This window comes from Mercurialis annua, linkage group LG3, assembly GCF_937616625.2.
Source record: "Mercurialis annua linkage group LG3, ddMerAnnu1.2, whole genome shotgun sequence".
NCBI lineage: Eukaryota > Viridiplantae > Streptophyta > Magnoliopsida > Malpighiales > Euphorbiaceae > Mercurialis > Mercurialis annua.
Window position 1 is genome coordinate 9,948,449 of NC_065572.1, and position 22,945 is coordinate 9,971,393.

Sequence of the window (22,945 nt, forward strand, 5' to 3'; positions counted from 1 at the left end):
TTAATGCAGATTTTCAGATCTCAAACTGAAAAAATTCAAGAACAATTTTTTTTAGATCTGGAGTTAAAATAAATCGTAATAATCATCCCGAGTTAAGAAAAAAATCGCTAAAATATAAAAGAACGATGAATCGACGGCGGAGCGAAGATAAAGTGAACGCGGAACAACAACAGAATGATGGCGGATCGTTGAAGGAACGACGACGGCGTGATAAAGAAAGAAAAAAATGAAGAAGAAGAAAAAATGGAGAAGAAGAAGAAGAAACACAGAGAGAGAGAGAGAAGTAGATCTGAACAAAAAAAGATATATATGTTAGAGTAAATTTAGAATAAATAATAATAAAAAATAAGTATTATTATAATAAAAAAAGACTATAGAGTAAAAAAATAAAAGTGCTAAAAAGGTGAGGTATTTTTTCTATGTTTTCCTTGTTGAGGTATAATTTACTATTATTTTAAAAATAGAGTGTTTTACCTAATTTTCTCTAATAAGTCGGATAGAAACACGCCTAATATAATTATATTATGCTAGTTGGAGGCATTATTTGTACCGGTCTGAATGGACTCAAATCAAAAATATAACTAGGTCCAAAAAGTTATTTATTGTTTTCACTTATTTTAAATTTATCCTAATAAGATGTTGATCTCATTTTTTTTTAATTAGAACTAGAATTCTTGGTAGAAGTTCCCTCTATAAATAGTTATAATCTTTTATTGTCTTAATATCTACACATCAATTAACTAAAAACAAAGCTCGTGCTTTTTTATCCCTTAATCTCCATATTAATTCATTATTCAGAAATAGTTTTAATTTAATAGTGTTTGAAATTTTCAATCCGCATATTAATTCTTTTAGTGTTAATTTACCTGTTACCCAAATCCAGCTCTGGTTTCACTTTCTTGAGTAACTCGGTTAGAGCATTAATATCATACGAAATCCATTTATAAACTCAAAAATTCGAGAATGTAATTATTTTTACACGAATATGTGTGAAACACGTAAAATAATATTAATGAATCGCAATACGATGGAGAAAAAAATATACTCCCTCCATTCTGAAATAGTTGTCGCTTTAGCCGTTTTCACACAAATTAAGGAATCAATAAATATGTCTAAAATTATAAGTATTTTTACTAAATTAGCCCTTTTTAAATCTTGTTAATATTAATTAGTATAATTTTTTATTTGTATTTTTGTATTTTTTTCAATGAATTAATGAGGGATATATGTGGAAAAATAGCAATAAATGCTTTCTTGGTATTCTAAAGTGACAAGTATTATGGAACAAAAAAATCTCCCTAAAGCGACAACTATTTCAGAATGGAGGGGGTATTTCATTTTAAAAAAATATATTTTATTTTTACATGTCTAATTTAAAAAGTGCATAAATTGCTTTTGGCACCATTTTATGTGGAATTTATTTATATTGTTGTTTCTTTTTAATACCAATAACTATAACTCTATAAGCAATTTATATGACAATACTAATAGAGATAAAATAAAAAAATTAATTTTTATATTGTTTTTTTAATTTATATGAAAAAGTATATGTTTCTCTCTAGATAAAAACAGATTTAATTACTATATAGAAAAAGAGAGTTTTGTCCTTTTCATAGACAAATTGTTAATCAATCTTTTATGGTAAATTGTGTCTCTTATATTCTGCAAACATCCAAAATTACATGTGATATTATTTGTTTTTTATATGAGGAAGTAGGGTATCAGTCATTATTGGAGCATTTTTTACAATCGTTCTTAAAAAAATTAAATTGTAGTATTTAATAATTTCTAAATTTTAAATATATATTGAAATCTGACATACTGTTAATTTTTCTTAAACAGTTTACTTTTATAAATATAGCGTGTTATTTGTTAGTATCTTAATCAAATGTCTTAAAATTTAAAATCATTAGATATTTTATTAATAATTAAAAAACTAAATTAGAATCTGATTACTATAAAAATATTTAAAGAGACAAATAGTTAAAAAATAAAAATAATACTCAATAAATTTTTTGAAAATTTGGAGGGGCCATGACCCCGCCATTTCTCTATGAAGATTCGCCATTGAGTATATACACTATATAAGTTATTATTCTAATATGTTATTATATATTTAAATTATATTTTTAAAGGTTAATTGCATAAAAAATCACGACTTTTGCACGTATTTTTATTTTAATCACGACTTTTAGAAGGTGGCGTTTAAATACATGACCTTTCATTTTGTTTCAAATCTATCAACAAAGTAAAATTCGGTGTATTTTTATGATTAAAATTCATAATCCTACATACTCTAATTAAAAGATAATAAAATTTAATGTCGATTTATAATTTGGGTGTTTAATTAATGATTTAATGAAAAATTTAGTCAACAAAAACACATTGAAATGATGAATTTGAAATAAAATGAAAGATCGTGTATTTAAATACCATCTTTTAAAAATCGTGATTAACGTAATTTTTTTAATGTAATCAACCCTATTTTTAATATGTCATTAATTCATCATCTAAGATTGTGAAAGATCTGTATGACACAACACACTGACAATAATAAATGTATTGAGTAATGAATATCACATCTATTCTAGTAAATTATTTCCAATAGATATGATATTTCGTGATTGTTTTAAAACCGAACTAATAATAAGCCACCAATTTCTAGTTCAACTGGTTTAACCGCTTATTGAGCCAGTTGAGCGAAATTATTTAAAAATAAACATAAAAAGACATTCTTATCTGAGATGAAAAAAACGTGATAGTTTGTTTTAGACCTAAATACACTTTTAAATCAAAGAATCTGCAAAAAAAAATTCCATTTTCTAACTTATTTATCGGTGGGTACTTTATTTTTTAACTTGTTTAATTATACTCTTAATTAAATTAAATTTAGTTGCATTATTTTTTTTTCTTTTCATAAATATTTGTACAATTTGTTTTCTCTATTTCTTCTTCTTTTTCTTCTTATATTTGTTATTTCTTCTTCTTCTTAATTTTACTCTATTTTAATAAAAAAAATTAGAAATTGTTATCTAAATTTTTTAATAATTCATTTAATATTTTTGATATATAACACAAACGATCAAAAATACAAAACAAATAAGAAATTATCAATGAAAAATTGATCATATTCGTCTTAAGGAATTTGAAGCAACAGAACTTTCCGCCATTACCACCACCGTATCCTCTTATTTTGTATTTTTTTTCCTTTTCTATTTTTTTATCTATTAATTTTCAATTTGTATTGACAATTTTGTTCATATATTTGAAACAATTGTAAGTTGAATGAAACTATTGTTTTAATCTGTTTTAAGAAAAATGTTGCAAATGGTGTTTTTGGCAAAATCGACAAAATTGAAAGGTCGTGACTTTTATGAAACTTTTGTGAAAGATTTGGCTTTTTTACGACATTGGGCCTTAAAACTTTGATCTTTTATAAGTGAGGAATTTGCACAAAACACTCATTTTTTAATTTATTTGTTCTAAATATCTCAATTCCAAAAATTTACTTTTTTACTCTATTTTTATATTGTTTTTAGTTGTACCTCAATTAGCAAAATAACTTATTTGTATTTTTACTCTACTTCTTGAAAACACATGCACATCTCTTTTTTTCTTTTTTTCTCTCTCCTTTTTTTCTTTCCTCTTTCTCCTTTCTTTTTTCGTTTTTTTCTTTTCTCTTCTTTTTCTCTTTCTTCCTTCTCATTTTTCCTTTTTTTCTCTCTCTTTTTTTTCTCTCTTCTTCTTCTTCTACTTCTTTCCTCTGCAACTTTTTTTTTTCTTTCAATTTTTTCAAATCTGCTTTTTCTATTTTTCACATTATACAAATGAACTCCAAGACAAAGAAATTTGAATAAAAAAAGAGTTTAAGAGATAATATGATGGTAATAGATGAGAAAGTTCTTCTTTAAATTATGTAGCATCGTTTTTTGGATTTTCTTACAACTTTTTTTGAAAAAATCGTAATGTTCTTCATTAATGATATTTTGACCTGGTTTTCAAATGTTTTAAATTAATTTTAGAAATCGTTTGAAACTGTTTTTTCGAAACTGTTTTATACTGTTCGAAACCTTTGTAACGGTTTAAACGGGTTTTATACTATTTGAAACTGTTATTTTTTAAACTGTTTGAAAGTGTTTTTTAGAAACTGTTTTAGACTGCTTGAGATCTTTGGAAACGGTTTGCAACTGTTTTGTACTGTTTGAAATCTTTGTAAACGGTTTGAAACTATTTTTTTGAAACTGTTATTTTTTATGTAAACGGTTTGAAACTGTTTGATACAATTTGAAACTGTTATTTTATAAACTATTGGAAAGTATTTTTTAGAATCTGTTTTAGATAGTTTGAGACCTTTGTAAACGATTTGAAACTGTTTTATACTGTTCGAAACTGTTTTTTGAAACTGTTATTTTTTAGACTGTTTAAAAGCGTTTTTTAGAAACTGTTTTAGACTGTTTGAAATCTTTGTAAACGGTTTGAAACCGTAATTAAAACTGTATTTGAAACCGTTTGAAACCGATTTTAATAGATTTTTAATGAGAATAAATAAATTAATAATTTACAGTTTTCTTTGTTTTTTGAGAAAGTTATGATCGTTGGATTTGAATTTCAACTGAAATTTGAAGTAATTTGATTACGAATTAAAAATTCGAGCGGATCGGAAACTATATTTGAAATTAGCAATAAAATTGTAAGAAATAATAATAAAATCGTAGGATTTAATTTCTTGAAATGTTATAAGCTGAAGATTACAATTGATTTGTTGATTGTTTTTGAAAATAAATTGAAAAAGATAAAAAAAAAAGACGATGAAGAAGGATAAAGAACTGTGATGTAGAGTAAATATGGAGTATAAAAATAAAATAAAAGAGTAAAAAAATAAACATATAACACGCTGAGTTAGACAAATAAAGATGGACAATTAGTGTTAATAAATGCTAATATTTCTGTTTTTTTTTGGTATTTTGCTAATTCTCTCTTTATAAGTTGATGAAGTATAAAGAATAATGGATCCAGTAGCAACCCTTTGATATGATTTCATTGTTGATTTTGATTCTTTTAATTTCGTTTGAAAGATTTTATTTTTCTTGTTTTATTTTTTTAAAAAAAAGGAAAAATTTCAGTCTTTAATCAAAACTCATAGGGTCTGTTTGGTTCAGCTGTTTCTTATAGATAGTGACTGTTAGCTGTTAACCTTGACTGGTAACTGATAGCTGATAGACCATATGTGTTTGGTGAAATTTAATTAGTTATAGATGTTTATATATAAAATGACCATAAAGAGCGTATTTTTATTTATGTAATTATGAATGTATTATATCATATATAATATAATAAAAATATTAATAATTATTTTTGTATAAGAAGTATTATTTAGTTTAAATTTATTCAGATATTATTTTGATAAATTTATAATAAATTTTTTAAAAGAATTACTATAATTTTTTTAATATAAATAAAATAATTTTTTATAATTTGTAAATGATTAGAGTATTTAAAAATAAATTAAATAATTTTATATAATAAAAAAACGATATATTCTAATAAGGATAATTTTGTCTATATAATTAAACATATTGAAACAGCTATTAGCTGTTGGAAAAAAACTTCAAAATAGAGCTTTTCAAACATTAGCTGTTGGAGATTTAAAAAGCTCCAAAAAAAACTCTAAAAAGATTCTCACCAAACACTTTGTTAGAGCTTTTTGGAAAGTAAAAGTTAAAAGCTCCACCAAAAATATGAACCAAACACCCCGTAATAACTTCTAGTTTAATTCATAACAAAGAATTTTTTGTTTAAGATAAAAAAATAAATTATCCATTTTTATTAAACAAAAAAACGTTTTAATGCTTATTTAAAATTCAAAATAGTTTTGAGTTTAAGATCTATCAAATGAATATATCTTCTTTTTATTTTTTTTATAAAATGTCACTAAAGTAGAATTTCAAAAAAAAATGGAACCATAATAATTTTAAGTTATTTTATTTTCAAACAAGAACCGAGTGATTTTTTAAAAAACGGACGATTCAATGTTTCGATCCAGTTTTGCCTGCTCTATCTGATTCAATCGGTTAATCGGATTTTCGGTTTTTAAGTGTCAATTGGACTAGACAGACTTCCGGTTCGCATGAAGAAGAGATTATGGAAAATCAGAAGTATTTAAAGCAATTATGAAGAAAGATAGAGAGAGATGGAAAAAGGAACAAGAAGAAGAGATTATGGGTTTTTTTTATAACCTGAAGCAATTATTAAGAATGGTAAAAAAATAAATCAACACATGTGAACAAGAGTGACGGCAGTTCATGGTAGGGTTTGGATAATTTTTTCTTTTTATCTTATATATAAAGTTATTGTTGAATATTAAGTGTGATGGAAATCCCATATTGAAAAGATATAAATAGAATGTGGAATATATAAGTGGGATGGAATACTTAACCCATTATCTTAGGATTTTGGGTTTAATGTGGTGTCCGGCCCACGGTTATATGGTTCACATTTCCGTACATTGCGCTTAATTTGGTCCAACAATTGGTATCAGAGACCGGTTCGGCTGGGTGGAACTTGGTGACTCCGGGTAGCCATCCCGAAAGGGTTGGAGTCTAGTTCCGAGATAAGTTGAGCGATCCAATGTGAAAGTAAAGGGGAGATTGTTGAATATTAATTGTGATGAAAATCCCACATTGTAAAGATATTAGTAGTGAATATATAAGTGGGATGGACTATGGATGGACTATTTAACCCATTACCTTAAGGTTTTGAGTTTAATGTGCTGTCCGGCACACGATTATATGGTTCACATTCTGGACCTCATGAATATATTTTTTCATATATTGCGTTCAATTAGGACCAACAGTTATTTTTGTATAAATAAAATCTTTGACATTTACCGGTTTATTATTGGTGATTTTAGAATATCTATGACTATTTACATGATGTGAAAGTTTGTTTTAAGTAAAAATAATGTTTTTGGTCATGTAGACATATGTATGGTTTGAATGTTTCCAGGGCCCCCCTTCTTTATGGATGGAGCTGAAATAAAAGACCGACGACAATGACAAAATTTCCCGAAGAGTCAGCCTGTTTGGTAATATGTCAATAAAAATAAATGATGTTAGAAAACATTGATGATAGAAAAAGTTGGAATATAAATTTTAAAGTTATGGATAGTTGAAATACCGTGACAATTATCTATAGTTGTTGGAAAGCAACCTAATAATCTTAAATAGAAATTTACCCCTTCAATTTGTAAATAATGGGCAATTAGCACATAAATTAATTTTATTGATAAATTAATACACGAATTAAATAATTTTAAGCAATTCGCCCATTTTACCAAATTAACTTACAAATTAAGGAGGCAAATTGCTAATTTAAAAGACAATTAACTTACAAATTGAGGAGGCAGATTGCCCAAAAGGGGCAAATTGGTTAAATAATCACCAACTTTATGTACTGATTTACCACAAAATTAATTTATGTGTTAATTGCCATTGGTCACAAGTTGAGGGGGCATATTGCCACTTAAATCCAACCTAATATATTTATAGAGTCTCACTCTCAGCGTTTCTTTTATTATGAAAGATATAGTTTTCAGCAGGCTTAATCATCAAAAATAAAATCTCATCTTTTAGTCATTTTTTAATTGCACTCTGACGTTATAATTTTGTCAACTGCACTTAAATTGGCACCTTTGAGTTTTAATTTCACTTCAAAATCAAATTGGACTCTTTTTCACTCGGGAAAATTTCATAAAAACCTTATAAAGTATTTGTTTGAACTTTTTTTCATACAAAAAGTTAAAAATGAATAAATTTTTTTATTTTTTTCAAATGGAAATTAAAGAGACCAATTTAATACTTGAGGGTGGAATTGAAATCCAAAGATGCGAATTTGGGTGCAGCTGACAAAATTGTAACGTCAGGATGCAATTGTAAAAGGGCTAAAAGGTGGGGATTTTTTGGCGATTAAGCGTTTTCAATAAATTTAATGTATAATCAACAAGTTGAAAGAAAATATTAATTTCATCTATTGTGTCAATAAGCTCTATTCCAAACAGGTCTAATCACTCAAAAAAATTCCACCTTTAGCCTATTTTGCAATTATATCTTGACATTTTTTTTTAATTTTACCCTAATTTGCCTTTTTGTACCTAAAATATTAAATTGACCTCTTTTCACTTAGAAAAAAGTTTAAAATAATCTTTCATTTTTAGCCTATATTTCAATTAGATTCTAATATTATTAATAATATAAAAAATGAAAGATATTTTAAACTTTTTTTAAGTGAAAATAGGTTAACGTAATGCTTTGGGGTACAATTGAAACATAAAAACCTAAATTAGGATAAAATTGAAAAAATTCGTATATTAAGGTATAATTGCAAAAAGGATTAAAGGTAAGAGGGTTTTAAGTGATTAAATCTTTCAAATAATACCAATGAGCTATAGCTCAAATGGTATAAGCGCTAAACAGCAAACTGTTAGGTCGTGGGTTCGATTCCTCCCACAAGCGCTCCCCCTCCTCCAATTATCAAAAAAAAAGTCTCAAATAATATAAGTGTTAAACAATATTCAGTTAAGATTGTGAATTCATTCTTAAAAAAAAGGTCATGAATTCAATTGAGTTCACAAAATTTTTTCTTTCTCTAATTATCAAAAAATTAAATCATCCCCATCTGTTGCATTTGGACGTCCAACAAGTGCATCAATAAAATAGTTAATAATAATTGATGGATACTGAATTCTATCTTAACTTCAATGGAGCCGAGTCGCAGGAGATTCATTCTCAGACGATACCGGACTCCCGTCCGAAGGGCCAAAACATATGAAACAGGTGGCAAAATCCATAGGATCTGCCTCCACTGAATCAGCACCAGACATGAATAATGTCGAATCCCCGAGGACCCGGACAAAACGCGTCGACCCTGGGATTCAGACAGATTACTAGATCTACTGAATATTCTCGAGTATCTTACCTATTTAGATACAAACTCCAACTTAGGAAGATAACCTCTAATTTAGGAAGACGAGACTATTTAGGAAGACGTTCCTCAATAGGACTCATGTCTGAATAAGGAAGATTACTCCTAATCAGGGTCAAATCCTACAAAGTATGATTCACTTTCCTACTACAACTCTACTAAGTATGATATCATCTATTATAAAAGGAGTTTGAGGTATGCCTAAACACACAACTATACTCATATACGTACTCAAAACGCTGCTCAAAGCTCTAAAATGACTTTAGCATCGGAGAGTTAATCGGACAACCACCGTCTGGTTAGCTTCTACTCTGTTTTGTAGGTCTAATTCACCGGATCAGAAGGCAGACTCCATCAATTGGCGCCGTCTATGAAAAAAGCTTGACAACTTCAAATTGAAGGAGTTTTTCTGAACTCAAATAAATATTATTGAAGAAGATTACTTCTGACGGTTTGAACCTGAAATACAAACAGCCAATGGACCTTAAAAACACATCGGAGATCATTAATGTTGATTTTAGTGAGAAAGAAGGTCTTTTATATTATTAATAAAATTAGCGTTTAATCGAAATGTAGACTAAAAATGAAGAATTTTTTTGAATTTTTTTTATAAAAGAAGAGCTCAATTTAATTTTTGGAGGAATAATTGAAATATAAAAAAATAAATTAGGATAAACTCGAAACTGTTTCTATGTTAAGATGTAATTGTAAAAAAGGCTAAAATAGAAGGAGGTTTGAGTGATTAGGCCTAAAAGTTATTTCAATTTGCTATTTTCAACTTTTCAAAACTTTTAGACAAGTTGTTAGGGGATAAAGTGATTCTTTGTTCGTGGATGAAATTAGGAACCGAATGACCATTCATTTTCTAATCATTAGCCGTCGGTTGTCCATCATTTGGTAGTAGTATTATTTTATATTTACATTAGTGAAGTCACATTAATGTTTTTCTATTTTCCGTTGACTCATCAAAAACGACGTAAATCTATAAATCTGCTAATTAATAAATTAATAAATTAATACTAGATTATAATTTTCAAAAAATATTAATCCTTAAAAATTCTAAAATTAGACATTCAAAATCTTTATTTAATTAAATTTAAAAATTGAAAAATAAAAATAAGAACCGTTTTTATTATTAAAAAATTGTTATTAAAATCTTAAATTAACATATAAATATACATCAAAAAGTTAGAAAATTTATAATTAAATTTTAACAATATTTTTGATTATTTTAATATTAGAAATTAAATTTTGTAATTTTGAAAAATGAGATTTATAAATTCAACTGAAAATTAAAATAATTAAATTGATTAAGAAAAAATGATGAAGTTTGCAACGAAATATTAAATTTAGATTATTATTATAGAAATTGAAAATTTTGGATAAAATTATAACAATCCATAAACGTTCAAATTTATTTTACTATTAGACCAAAATTAAAAGTTTAAAAATTGTTGGACTATTTTAAACTTTAAAAACAAATTTTAATCCAACATTAAAAGGAAACCTAGACGAAAATAAGCAAAATTAAATATAATTAATTAAAAACATAAATTGTACTTTTGAAGATTTAGATAATTGACGTTATGAGCAAAATTGATGAGTATCAACCGATAGCATGTTTTTCATTAATTAGGTCTACATGTTGCTTAAATTGCATACCTCAAACTTGGACAGAATGAGAAAGGTCAAATGTTTGATCCATTTTTTCAAAAAAATTCATTTCGCATACAAATCGACATCAGTTTTCCTCTGTTTAATTTATATTTTTCTTTTAAAATTGTCATGTCTATTTTAATTTTTTTAATTCTATAACAAAGTGTAACTAAATCTGATTTTACTATTGATTATTAATTTTTTAAATTAGATTCTAAAAATGATTATTAGAAGTTCACGTGGCAAAATAATAGTAATATAAAAAGAACAATTGGCAATTTAAAAAATTGTGTTCTAAAAAGGCTATATAAGAAGATGATCTAAAGAGAAAGAAAACGCAACATTAATACACAAAGTTTTGACTTGTGAGAGTAGAAAAATGGAGGGAATGGTGGAGAAAACTGCTAGTTTCAGATTATCAATGGAAGGCATAGAAGAAAGAATTTCCAGCTTTAGATCCTCTAATAAAGATTGCTTGGAGGATAAAACTTCGAGTTTCAGATCAAATAAAGAAGGCCTAGAAGAGAATATTGCAGAAGATAATGTCCCCAACTATAGGGGAGTTCAAGCCATGCCATATATTATTGGTATATATATATATATATACTCATCTTTTTATATTGAATTTGGGCAATTTTAAAAGTTTTGGTTGAAATTCAATTACTGTGTTTAAATTGCAGGGAATGAAACATTTGAAAAGCTTGGGACTATGGGGACTGTATCAAACCTAATAGTGTATTTGACAACTATGTTCAACATGAAGAGCATAACGGCAACTAATGTTATCAATATCTTCACCGGAACAGTCAATGCGGTGCCGTTAGTCGGTGCTTTCATCTCCGATTCCTACCTGGGTCGCTATAAAACTCTGGCCGTTGCTTCTATATGTTCTCTTTTGGTAATGTATATATGAAACTAGCCTTTCCGTCAATAATTATTGCATGGAAATTAAAATTCTAAAATTTCTGAAAATATTTACTCTCCAAACTGAATTTTATTTCAAAAATCTCAAAGACTTATTGTAATATGAGCGACCCTCGTTTGACGGACGGTTACCAATTATTTTTTGAGCAAATTACTTTAAAACCTCCAGTTATGATATAATTTACAGCTTAGTATTTTTGTTTTAAAATCAAATAATTTGATACCTCATTTTCAATTCCGTTAACAATTATGAGCTTATGTTAGTTCCGTTAACAATATAGTATTCACTTTCAAACGATTTGATAACTCACTTTCAATTATGTTAACAATTCGGTATACTTTCAGTTATGTTAACGATTGTGTACCTCATTTTTAAACGATTTGCTATCTTACTTTTAATTCCGTTAACGATTTGGTATCCAGATTTATAATAGAATGTTGTAATTGTTTGTGAAATTAAAAATGAGATATTAAATCGTTTGATTATCAAGTAAGAGGTACAAAATTGTGAATTATGATATATGTGCGGCAGATTTTTCCGTCACAATTTGACTGTTTTTTTTTTTTTGCAGTGCTTTTCCGTTCTCTTGTTTTTTTCTATCGGCAACCTTTTCTGTTTTCTGACTCCGTCACTTATCAAATATGTTACTGTTTTTTCTAATAGGGAATGATAGTTCTAACTCTCACTGCGGGAATACCTTCGCTGCACCCTCCAAAATGTCTGGCCACTGAGGCTGACTCGTGCGTTACTGCCTCCGGTGGGCAGATGGGTTTTCTAATACTTGCTTTAGGGTTTCTAATTCTTGGAGCCGGAGGTATTCGTCCTTGTAACCTCGCCTTCGGAGCAGACCAGTTCAATCCGAATACTGAATCCGGCAAGCGGGGCATCAATAGTTTCTTCAATTGGTACTATTGCACGTACACATTTGGCATGATGATTTCCACAACTTTTATAGTGTACGTGCAATCAAATGTTAGCTGGACGATCGGGTTAGCCATTCCGGCCGGTCTAATGTTCATGTCGTGTGCACTTTTCTTCTTGGGTACTAAAATTTATGTGATATTGAAACCTGAAGGGAGTGCTTTAGTTAGTGTGGTGCAAGTTGTGGTTGCTGCTCTGAGGAAAATAAGGTTAAAGAATCCTGAACATCCTGCTATTTCTCTCTATAATTATATGCCAAAAGATTCCATCAATTCCAAGCTTCCGTATACCAATCAATTCAGGTAAGGATAAAAAATCCTAATAATTATTAATCAGGCTCCTTTCAATTTCATTCATATGCCATCTGAACATTTGGATGTTACCTGAACTCCACATGATTTTTCAATTTAGTACTTAAAAGTCCACAATATTAATTGTTTTTTCATACCATAGATTTACTTTTTATTCTTAGCAAAAGCAATGTATTTAAACCTAAAGCGATGTCGCCATCTGTTCTAGGTTCAACCGTCAATTGAACCAGTTGAGCAATGTTAAAAAAAAAAATTGGACATAGTTCATGGTCCAACCTCCGGTTCAACTGGCGTCTTAGTCCAATATGCCCGGTTTCATGCCGTCCAAATTGGTTGGATTTTTGAACTTTTTAGATTAGTTGGACCGAATAATTAGTCAATTTTTTGTTCCACCATTTCAGTTTTTTAATCATCAGACAAAAGTACTTAATATTTTCCAACTAAATTAAAGTAACATAAGGATTAGATGAAGCATATTCTTATAATGTGCCGTCACATCATTTATTATGTTTTTATTTTTTTTGAAGTAACTTCTAAAATAGAAGCTGAAGAAATTCTTTGATCGAGTTACCACATCATCTATAAATTAAGCTAATAATATTATAGCATCTCAGGAAAATGATGACAGAATTGTAATCAACGTGTAATAAATATGTATAGATTTTGATGACGATATTACAATTTTATCATCATTTTAATGAGGTGTTATGATGTGACTGGTTTAGTCTATGAATAACATGTTAGACTCAGTCTACGTAAGTATTTCTCGCTAGATCAGAAATAAGTTTCAGCCAGTTTGTCGAAAAATATTTATGTACTTTAAGTTGAAATAAAAATTATAAATTAGATGCAAAGATTAAGTGCCAAATTAAAATATGTGATAAACTTTACGTCCACTCAAATTTTTATCCTTTACATTGAAATGATTGAACTTTTTGTCATTTGGAAGCAAAAATGAACCCACAGCCTAACAAATTGCTTAGGGATTATATCATTTATAGCTTATTAATTTTAGAGTTAATGTTATAAAAATTCACCAACTTTACACGTTTTTTCATTTTAATCACGCAGTTTAAAATTTCTCATTTTCATACACGAAATACCATTTTTTTCTCAAATTCATGCACGGTGCTGAGTTGTCATGGCTTCATTGGTGTAATGTGCTGAACTGGAGGTCATTTTACACCAATAAATGAGTGCCACCTCATCATCGTGTATGAATTTGAGAAAAGATGGTAGTTCGTGCATGAAAATGAGAAAATTTAAACTGTGTGATTAAAATGAGAAGACGTGTAAAGTTCGTGATTTTTTTTAATTAACCCTTAATTTTATAATACCAATTGCGTATTAGCTTAATTGGTACTAAAATGTGATAACTGAAACAGGTGGCTTGACAAGGCTGCAATTGTAACTGATGAAGATGAAATAAATTCTGACGGTTGTCCTGTAAATCCATGGAAGCTTAGCGGAATTCAACAAGTGGAAGAAACAAAATGCGTAATGAGAGTAATTCCAATTTGGGCATCAGGAATTATTTACTATGTTCCGGTAGTTCAACAGAACACTTACGCGGTCTTACAAGCTCTTCAATCCGACAGAAAACTCGGCAACCATGGCTTCAAAATTCCAGCAGCTTCCATTATAGTTTTTGCTATGCTAACGCTGACGATTTTCATTCCAATTTACGATCGGATTATCGTTCCGTTCCTTCGGAAGATGACCGGAAAAGAAGGCGGAATTACCATTCTTCAGAGAATGGGAATCGGAATAGTTTTCTCGATTATCACCATGATTGTTTCTGGTTTGGTTGAAGATAAAAGAAGATACTGGGCTCTTACAAGGCCAACTGTAGGAATTTCAGGCAAAGGAGGGGCAATATCGTCCATGACTGCATTATGGCTAATCCCTCAACTAGCACTTGCAGGTAGACTTAACGATTGGTGTCCACATACCATAAATACGTCTGTTCTGTCTAAAAATATCTAATGAGATTTCATAAAAAAAACGTCTTTTTTGTCAAATAATTTACAAAAATATGCTCGTTTTATTATTTTGGTAAATATATTGGTAGATTTTTTAGTAAATTGTTGATAAATGTTTTATAATTTTTTTTTTAAACTGTCTTTTTGAAGCAAAAAAAAGAGTTATAAGAAAGCATATTTTTGTCGAAAAAAATTAAAAAAAACTTTTGCAAAAAAAATAAAATTAAAACATATATAGCGTAGTTTTTTTAATATTTAATTCCGTTTAAACATATTAGACGAAAATAACTCATTTAGATTCAGAAGTAATCGTATAATTAAAAACAAATTGACCCGTTTATAACATGCATTTGATTTACATCATATTTAAACTCGTTTAATTCTGTTATTTCGTATCACTTGATTGTATTGTGTCTAAAATTGCTAGATCTACTTGCAGGATTGACAGAAGCTTTGAACTCAGTCGGTCAGACCGAGTTTTACTACAAGCAGTTTCCTGAAAATATGAGAAGCATAGCCGGGTCATTCTTCTACCTTGGATTGGCAGGGTCATTTTATTTGAGTAGTTTGCTTGTTACAATAGTGCATAGTGTTACAAAAGGATCTAATGGTAATAATTGGTTGGATGAAGATCTAAACAAAGGAAGATTGGATTTGTTCTATTACATGATTGCTGTTTTAGGGGTTTTAAATTTGGGGTACTTTCTAGCATTTGCCAAGTGGTATAGATACAAAGGTAGAAATACAAATGTTAGTGAGGTTATGAATGGATTTGAAGATGAAGAACACTTAAAATAAGCTTTTGGTGTAATATTCATCTACTTAAATTATGTATGTGGAAAGACCAATAATAATATGTAAGCTTCCTTGATTGTATTGTCATCTAATTAATATAAAATAATTATTTGTATTTCTCTTTCAAATTTAAGTTTAATTTGTTGTTGGTAGGATATATTTACATTAATGGTGTCTAAAATTTTCAAACTCTTTTATTGGAATTTTTAATTTTTTTATATCAATCTTTCAAGTTTTTTAAAATGTATCAAACAAATTTTTTTAATTGTTTTTCGGTCACTGATTACTTGAAGATAAAAGAAAACTCTCGTTTTTGTTTAAACTTATGCGCCATATTAATTAAAAATAGTGTTGTGTGCAACGTTTTTTTTTTTTTGATGAATAATGATATGTAAAAGGCCATAAGAAGTGGCAAAAGCTAAATCACACAAAACTTTCGCACAAGAAGTGGCAAGCTAGTTGCACACTAAAGGCTACGATTAAGTGAGATTAGCAAAAATAATCATCCCAACAAAATACAATCCGGACTTCTAAAAAAGTCTATTCCTGAATAAGGGAACGAAGTAAAACAACTAGTGAAATAGAAAACGGACTTAATAAAACTACCATAAATAACTTCTTCAACCAAAATAAACTTATTCTGAAAAATCTTCTTATTTCTGCAGTTCCAGATCTCCCATATCAGAATAATCCACAAGACTTCCCATAAAGTGTTAAAATAAATTTAAAATAATATTTTGATAAAAATCTGGTAATCGAGAAATAGATAAAAATATTTATTTGATATAAATAGAAAAATTTAAATAATTTTGACATTGCTGATATAATTTATTCCTGTGGTTATCACTCTTTTTAGGGGCACGTCAAATTATTAGAGTTAAATAATAAATAAATCGATGATACAAAATGACAATATAGAAAAAAGCAATTATTGTGAAGTATTGAATTTTACCAGCAATTCTACCGACAACGATTAACGATTAGACCAAAGGGTATTGTCAAAATAATTGCAGTGGTCTCCTCAGCTTCTTTAGCACTGCTAGTGGGGTGGGTTGTTGCCCTTTAGTTTACTAAAATTAGAGGTGTGTGTTGCTCTATAGTTTAATAGAATTTAAAATCAATTCATTTTATCAAAAAAAAATACATCCCCACCAAAGGAAGAGATTTTTAGATAGATTCAGTTTACCACGTCATCCGTGAACTAATCTATCATATTATGACACGTTATTGTTATTAAAATAGTGGTACTATTGTAATTTTATTTATTATTTTTATACACTTTTGAATAGTAATATTACAATAGTGCTATTATTTTAATAACGTGTCATATTGAGATAGGTTTGGTCCATAGATAACGTAGTGGAACGTTAGGTTTGGTCCATAGATAACGTAGTGAACTGAGTCTAACTAAAAATTTCTTCACCAATGGAGATTGGTCCTAGTGATAAGCGGCTTGGTGTCGGTTAAGTAATGTCTCGATTTTGAATTTTTGTGAATGCAGAAAATTTCCAATGGTAAACTCACCCGTCATGTCAGGTGCGCGACGCGGGTCGGATCCAAATTAGTTAGGACGAAGTCTTAAAAACCGGATGGGCTAAAAAAAATACATCCCTTTCTAACTTTTTCTTACATCTAATTATTCAAAGGAAGTACATCAATAAAAGTAAATTGAATGATGGTAAAAGTTTAGTATGACTTTATAAAGTGTAAGAGACTTATTCAAAGGTTCGCATAAAATGAATCTCTTAAACTTTTATAAAGTCATACAGAATCTTTACCATCATTCAATTCACGTTTATGGATGTGGAGTACTTCCTTTTTAATAACTAGACCTCATAGCTTGCTTAATGCTTAACATTTTATACTATAAAATTAGGCCCGGTCTATAATTCAGCACTGGACCCGTCCACTATAAAAACAGCCGCATATTATGATAGTTAAATACGAAGATTCTTAAATAGACTCAGTTTATCACACCATCCGTGAACTAGCTTATTATATTATAACACGTTATAAAATAAGAGCTTTTTATATAAAATATCGGAAAAGGGCCAGATTTTACTTTTATATGGTCCAAACAATATATTTACTTTTCACACCATCAAACTTGAGAAAATAATAAAACTATACAAAAAGAGAAACAAAATAACAATAATGCTAAATTTGCTGAAATATTACATGAGCACCTCAAAAAAATAAAACTTTACATTTAATACCTTCACAATAAGGATGCAACACATGACACACTCAAACAAATAAAAAGGGTCAAAAACGCGTCTGACATGCGCGTCAGTCACGCGTCAGTTTGTCAAACTATTCACACATGTATCACGTGCTTTAATTACAATTCACGCATAAAATAATATCAATAACATTTTGATATGTTGTTATTCACTATAAATTGAAGCATACAAATAATAAGTTATGAGGTGTATTTATAATATCAAAAAGTTATTGATATTATTTGATATATTATTGTTTTTGAGGTGTATATATAATATATTTTAAATTAAAGATACATGTATCACATACTTTAATTGAAATTCACACATCAATAACATCTTTACATGTTACTCGATATAAATATCTTTAGTATACATGATATATACACAAAAAAAGAACTAATAACGATATTATCCACTTCATTAGCATTAAAATATATTTTTCTCTTTATTATTTGCTATAATTTCTCATTATGCGTCTAAACTATTTCTGATATGTATAAGAGATGTATCGTATATGTATAGTATTTGTATTTAAGTTGTATATTTAACGCATTGAATATATAAATTAATAGTTGAAATGTATCTATAACATATATTAAAATAAAAATATGTCACATGCTCTTTAAATTGTAGAAAATATTTATCAATGATACGTATTAAGGATATATTTGTCATGTTTTCATTGTATATGAAAGATGTATCTAACAAATACATCTAAAAGACATATATTAAGGATGTATATATCATGTATAAATTATATATCAACGATGTATCTGTTTAATACATTTTAAAAATATATCTATCATATATATAAATTATTTATCAGAGATATATCAAACATGTATACAAAATATATATAATACATGTAATAAAATTTTCGATAAGTCTTTGAGATGTATAAAAATATTAGTAATAAAACTTTAAAAAAGACAATAAGAAAAAGGTTCCGAACAACGAATATGTATCAAATATGTATTGCAAATGTATTGGATATGTATTCAAGGTGTATTGTATATGTATCATAGATGTATCAAATATCTTTTGTATGTATCAAATATTCATCGGTTGATCCAATTAAATCGATAAAAATAAAAATAACAAATTAAAAGTTTAATTAATTCAATTAATTAAACTTCAACTTACTACATTTAGTTCACTTTTCTATCCAAGATTAAAAAAAATATTAACTCATCTATGCGTCGATTGACTATTTTTTAATAATAAATTTATAATTGTCTAATATATCTGAGATGTGTCTAAAATGTATTAGAGATGTATTGAAAATGTATCAACGATGTATTCGTTATATAATTTTTTAGGAAAATGACAGTTAGCGTGAGGGAGAGATAGTAAAGTTGAGTTAATAGCGCTTGGATACCCCCTGTCTGTAGAATAGCACTTGTGTCACAGTGACGGACCATTTGCTACAACTCGGGAAAAGGATAGAGAGAGAGAAAAAACAAGGTAATCTGTACGGATTTTTATTCTCTCTTAATGGCTCCCAACAAGCAAAAGTCTGAGGGTACCGACGATGCGGCGGCGAAGCCAGTTAGGGCGGTGGCAGCTACAACCAGAGTGACACGCAGCTCAGCTTTGATAAATGGAAGTCCGGTGGCAGCTCTCGAGTTGCCTAAGAGGAAAAAGGAAAAAGCAGCGGTGGAACCTAAGAAGGTTAAGGCTCAAGTGAAAGAGGAGACCGAGAGTAAGAACGTTGAAGAAAAAACGAAGCTGATGGCAAGGAAGAAGCGGATAAGGACGAAACTAACGACGATGAGAGCAATAACAAAACTATTGTTGAGCAGTGGCGGATCCATAAATTTTGTGTGGTGGGGTCCATTGTATACTAAAATATTTGATTGAATAATAATAAGTAATTAAATATTTGTTTATAACTATCATTGACGAATTTTCATATCGGAAAAATATTATATAATTACGTCATCACACACACTATTAAAATATATTATTAAATCACACACACTATTAAAATATATTATTAAATAATTATTTAAATATTGATAACTCGTCTTATTTTGTATTTTGTTTTAGTTTGATTGCGAAAAAGCTCATTCTATCGTTATTGCGGCTATACATATAAAATTATCCCCAGTTTTAATAATAAACATGTCAATTGATACATTATGAGATTTAATTATAATTTTTTTATTTTATTGTCAAAAAAATTTAAATTTAAATTAATAACTAAATTAATAATATTTTTGAATTTTAATAAAATTAACAAATAAGTATGTATGTTTCAATGAATTTTCTTAATTGTAATTTAAATATGTATAAATTAATTTTTAGATTTTATGTTTGCAACACATAGAAAATGACATTTTTAAAATGTAAAATTAATAATTAAAATGCACTAACTTAATTAGAATTTTTAAGGATGAGTTTATGGACTAATTTTATTAGTAAGAGGTAGTATTATAGACTAAAATAGAATCATATAGTGTTTATTTACTTATTTCACATATGTAAGTGAAACTGTTTTTCACAAAAAAAGTGGGGTCCATATGTGGATCCGCCTCTGTTGTTGAGCACTGGTAACTTCTTTCATTTTGTAATATCATTTTTTTATTTTTTGCGTTTATGTGTACTGTGTGGCTATATTGAAAGTCAAGGAAAATGACAGTTAGTGTGTTAGATTTATGAAAAAAAGAAGCAAATATGACAAGTGGAAGGCTTAGATCATTTATGTATAGAATGTAATATTTTACCACTTTCAGCTCAAACAAGTAAAGAAAAAGTTAGCATAGGTGTAAGATTTGAGAAGTTTTAGCATTTTTATAAGAAAGGCCCTTGTTTAACCCATTTCTGTAATTTTCTCATCAAACTTCAGAAACCTAACCTTCTCTTTTGAATTTATTTTTTTTTTTTAACCATTTTTTTTATTTTCCTTCTGAATTGGCGGTTTCTTCATTCTTCTCCGCTATTTCCGCTGCTGTTCTCCACGATTTTTTGTGCGTTATCTCTATTACTGCACGACTGCTCTTACTTCTCTCATTTTCATCTCGATTTCATCATTTTCTCATCCGTTCGTACTTATATAACAGTAAGTGCTCTGTTTTTTTTAAAACATTCTTGTTTTCAGTGGTTATTCTTACATGCATTTGTGATTTAACATTGTAAAGTTGATTTATCTTATGATTTTGTATTAATTTTTGTTGTTTTTACTTTATTTATGTTAATCTGATATTGTTTTGTGTTTTTTATTTTTCATTTTTTCTGTGTTCAGTTCTTCTTATTACATGTATTTGATATTTTAAATTTGAAATATGATTTTGCTTTATGATTTTGTGTTGATGTATTTGTTTTTAATTCGATTTAGGTTTTCTACATGTTTTAGGTTTTCAATTTAATTTTGAATTCATTAGGTAAACTGATGATTTTGTGTTAATGTATTTATTTTTAATTCGATTTAGGCTTTGTACATGTTTTATGTTTGTAATTTAATTTTGATTTCAGTAGCCAAATTGAGTTTCATATATGATTTAGGTTTGTAATTTTACAGTGATTTTGTTTGTAAATTGATTTAGTTTCTTTTTTAAATATGTTAATGTTTATGTTATTATTGCTTTTATTGAAATATTTTGTTTAGTTTTGTAACAATTCATTATGTTTGGATTTGTAAATTCAGGTTGTTGTTGATTGTTTGTTGATATGGGGCGTAAGTCTGTTCGCCATAGACCGGAAAAAACCATTTGTCGGCTGAAACTGATTTTGAAACTTCGAATCATGATAATGACGGTGAAGTATCGGAGTCTAGGCATGCCGAGGATGTTGCTTCTGTTGAAACAGCTCAACCAGTGGAGTCGTCGAAAGTAACAGAATCCGCTGAAATTAGGAAAGAGGATGCATCGATTGTAATTCCTATTGTTGAAGAAAAGGACACTGTAGAGCAGCCTAACGTGTTGGAGATCGCCAAGGAAGCTTTGAGCATGCTTCCAAGATCGCCGAAACATACGTTGACAAAGTCAATGATAATCGAAAGTAGGCTTAAACTTGCTGCTAATACTGTTAAAATAATGAAGATCCAAAAGCCGTTGCAACTGATTTACAAGATAAAGATGAAAATGTATTGAAGCCGGATGTTCGATCTTCAAAGCGTACAAAGACTTCTGAAGACTTTTCTATTACTGCTGAACTGGCTACATTAAAGGCATCGTACACTGCCAAAAAACCAGCCAAGTGTAATAACCCGTAAAATTTCAATTTTTTTTTATCTTTCCGGTAATAATTCGAGTCGTTTCCGATTTGGTGGTTCGATTTGAGGTTTGATTAGAGGTTTGGTTTAGGTTCCTTTTGTTGTGGTTCACTCAGGTCTCAAAATGAGACCTGAATCACCACGAAGGGTCTCGTTCGAGACCACAAGGTCTCGAACGAGACTTCAAGAGTTTCAGCTGGTCTCGTTCGAGACCAGCAACATACCAGCAGGTATGTTTATTTTTCCTCCTATTTTCACGAGATTTTCTACCCTAAATCTTTCACTATTTAAACGTTTTCTAAACCAAATACTCTTCCTCATACATTTATAAATCCTAGCCGTATATTCGTGTTCCATTTTACTCTGAAGTTCATCGACAGAATCCATCTCCTTCTTGCTCAAATTTGGAAAGCTTTGGTTCTTATATTTTCAGTTTTACTCTTTATCGACCTCTCTGTAGTTTGTTCCGTTCTTAATCGTTATTACGTATATTTCAGTACCGTTTCGTCCTAGTCGAAGAAGACTCGATTCTCTACAGATCCCAACTTTTGTTTCGTCAAACGGTACGTAAACGAATCCGTATCAATCGCCATCGTTTTACCGTTTTTAAGTTATTTCTGTTTTGGCTCTAAAACGATACTTTCGTTTTTCAATCCGTTTCGCAGTCGTTTGGAGATCGAAATCAGTTCCGTTTATTCCCCATGATAGTAGACTCGTTCCTCTACGTTTCTACACTTTTCATTCTCCAAACGGTACGTGGATTATTCTGTTTTAATCGCCGCCGTCTCACCGTAATGTTTTGCTATTAACTGTGATTGTTCTCTGCCGAATATATTCATTCTTTTGAGCTGTTTATTATAGTATCTAGGATGGTAGACTCTTTTGTTTTGAGTGTTCGGATCATTGAACTCACAACCGATGGATTTCTCATTGGATTT

The 22,945-nt window shown here is 28.8% G+C and overlaps 1 protein-coding gene across 1 annotated transcript; it reads left to right on the top strand.

Annotated features, from left to right (window-relative positions):
• The first annotated feature begins 10,949 nt into the window (after positions 1 to 10,949).
• Positions 10,950 to 15,684, top strand: LOC126673138 (protein NRT1/ PTR FAMILY 2.11-like). Its single transcript, XM_050367127.2, has 5 exons — positions 10,950 to 11,222; positions 11,316 to 11,533; positions 12,224 to 12,783; positions 14,178 to 14,716; positions 15,214 to 15,684. Exons 1-5 carry the CDS (start codon positions 11,015 to 11,017, stop codon positions 15,570 to 15,572), a joined length of 1,884 nt encoding a protein of 627 aa, XP_050223084.1. The 5' UTR covers positions 10,950 to 11,014; the 3' UTR covers positions 15,573 to 15,684.
• The last annotated feature ends 7,261 nt before the right edge of the window (positions 15,685 to 22,945 follow it).

Bases quoted from the DNA above. Each gene is read 5' to 3' on its own strand.
- LOC126673138 (XM_050367127.2), top strand. From the start codon at position 11,015: ATGGAGGGAATGGTGGAGAAAACTGCTAGTTTCAGATTATCAATGGAA. The intron at 12,784-14,177 runs GTAAGGATAAAA...TAACTGAAACAG, and splicing joins CCGTATACCAATCAATTCAG to GTGGCTTGACAAGGCTGCAA. The intron at 14,717-15,213 runs GTAGACTTAACG...ATCTACTTGCAG, and splicing joins CCCTCAACTAGCACTTGCAG to GATTGACAGAAGCTTTGAAC.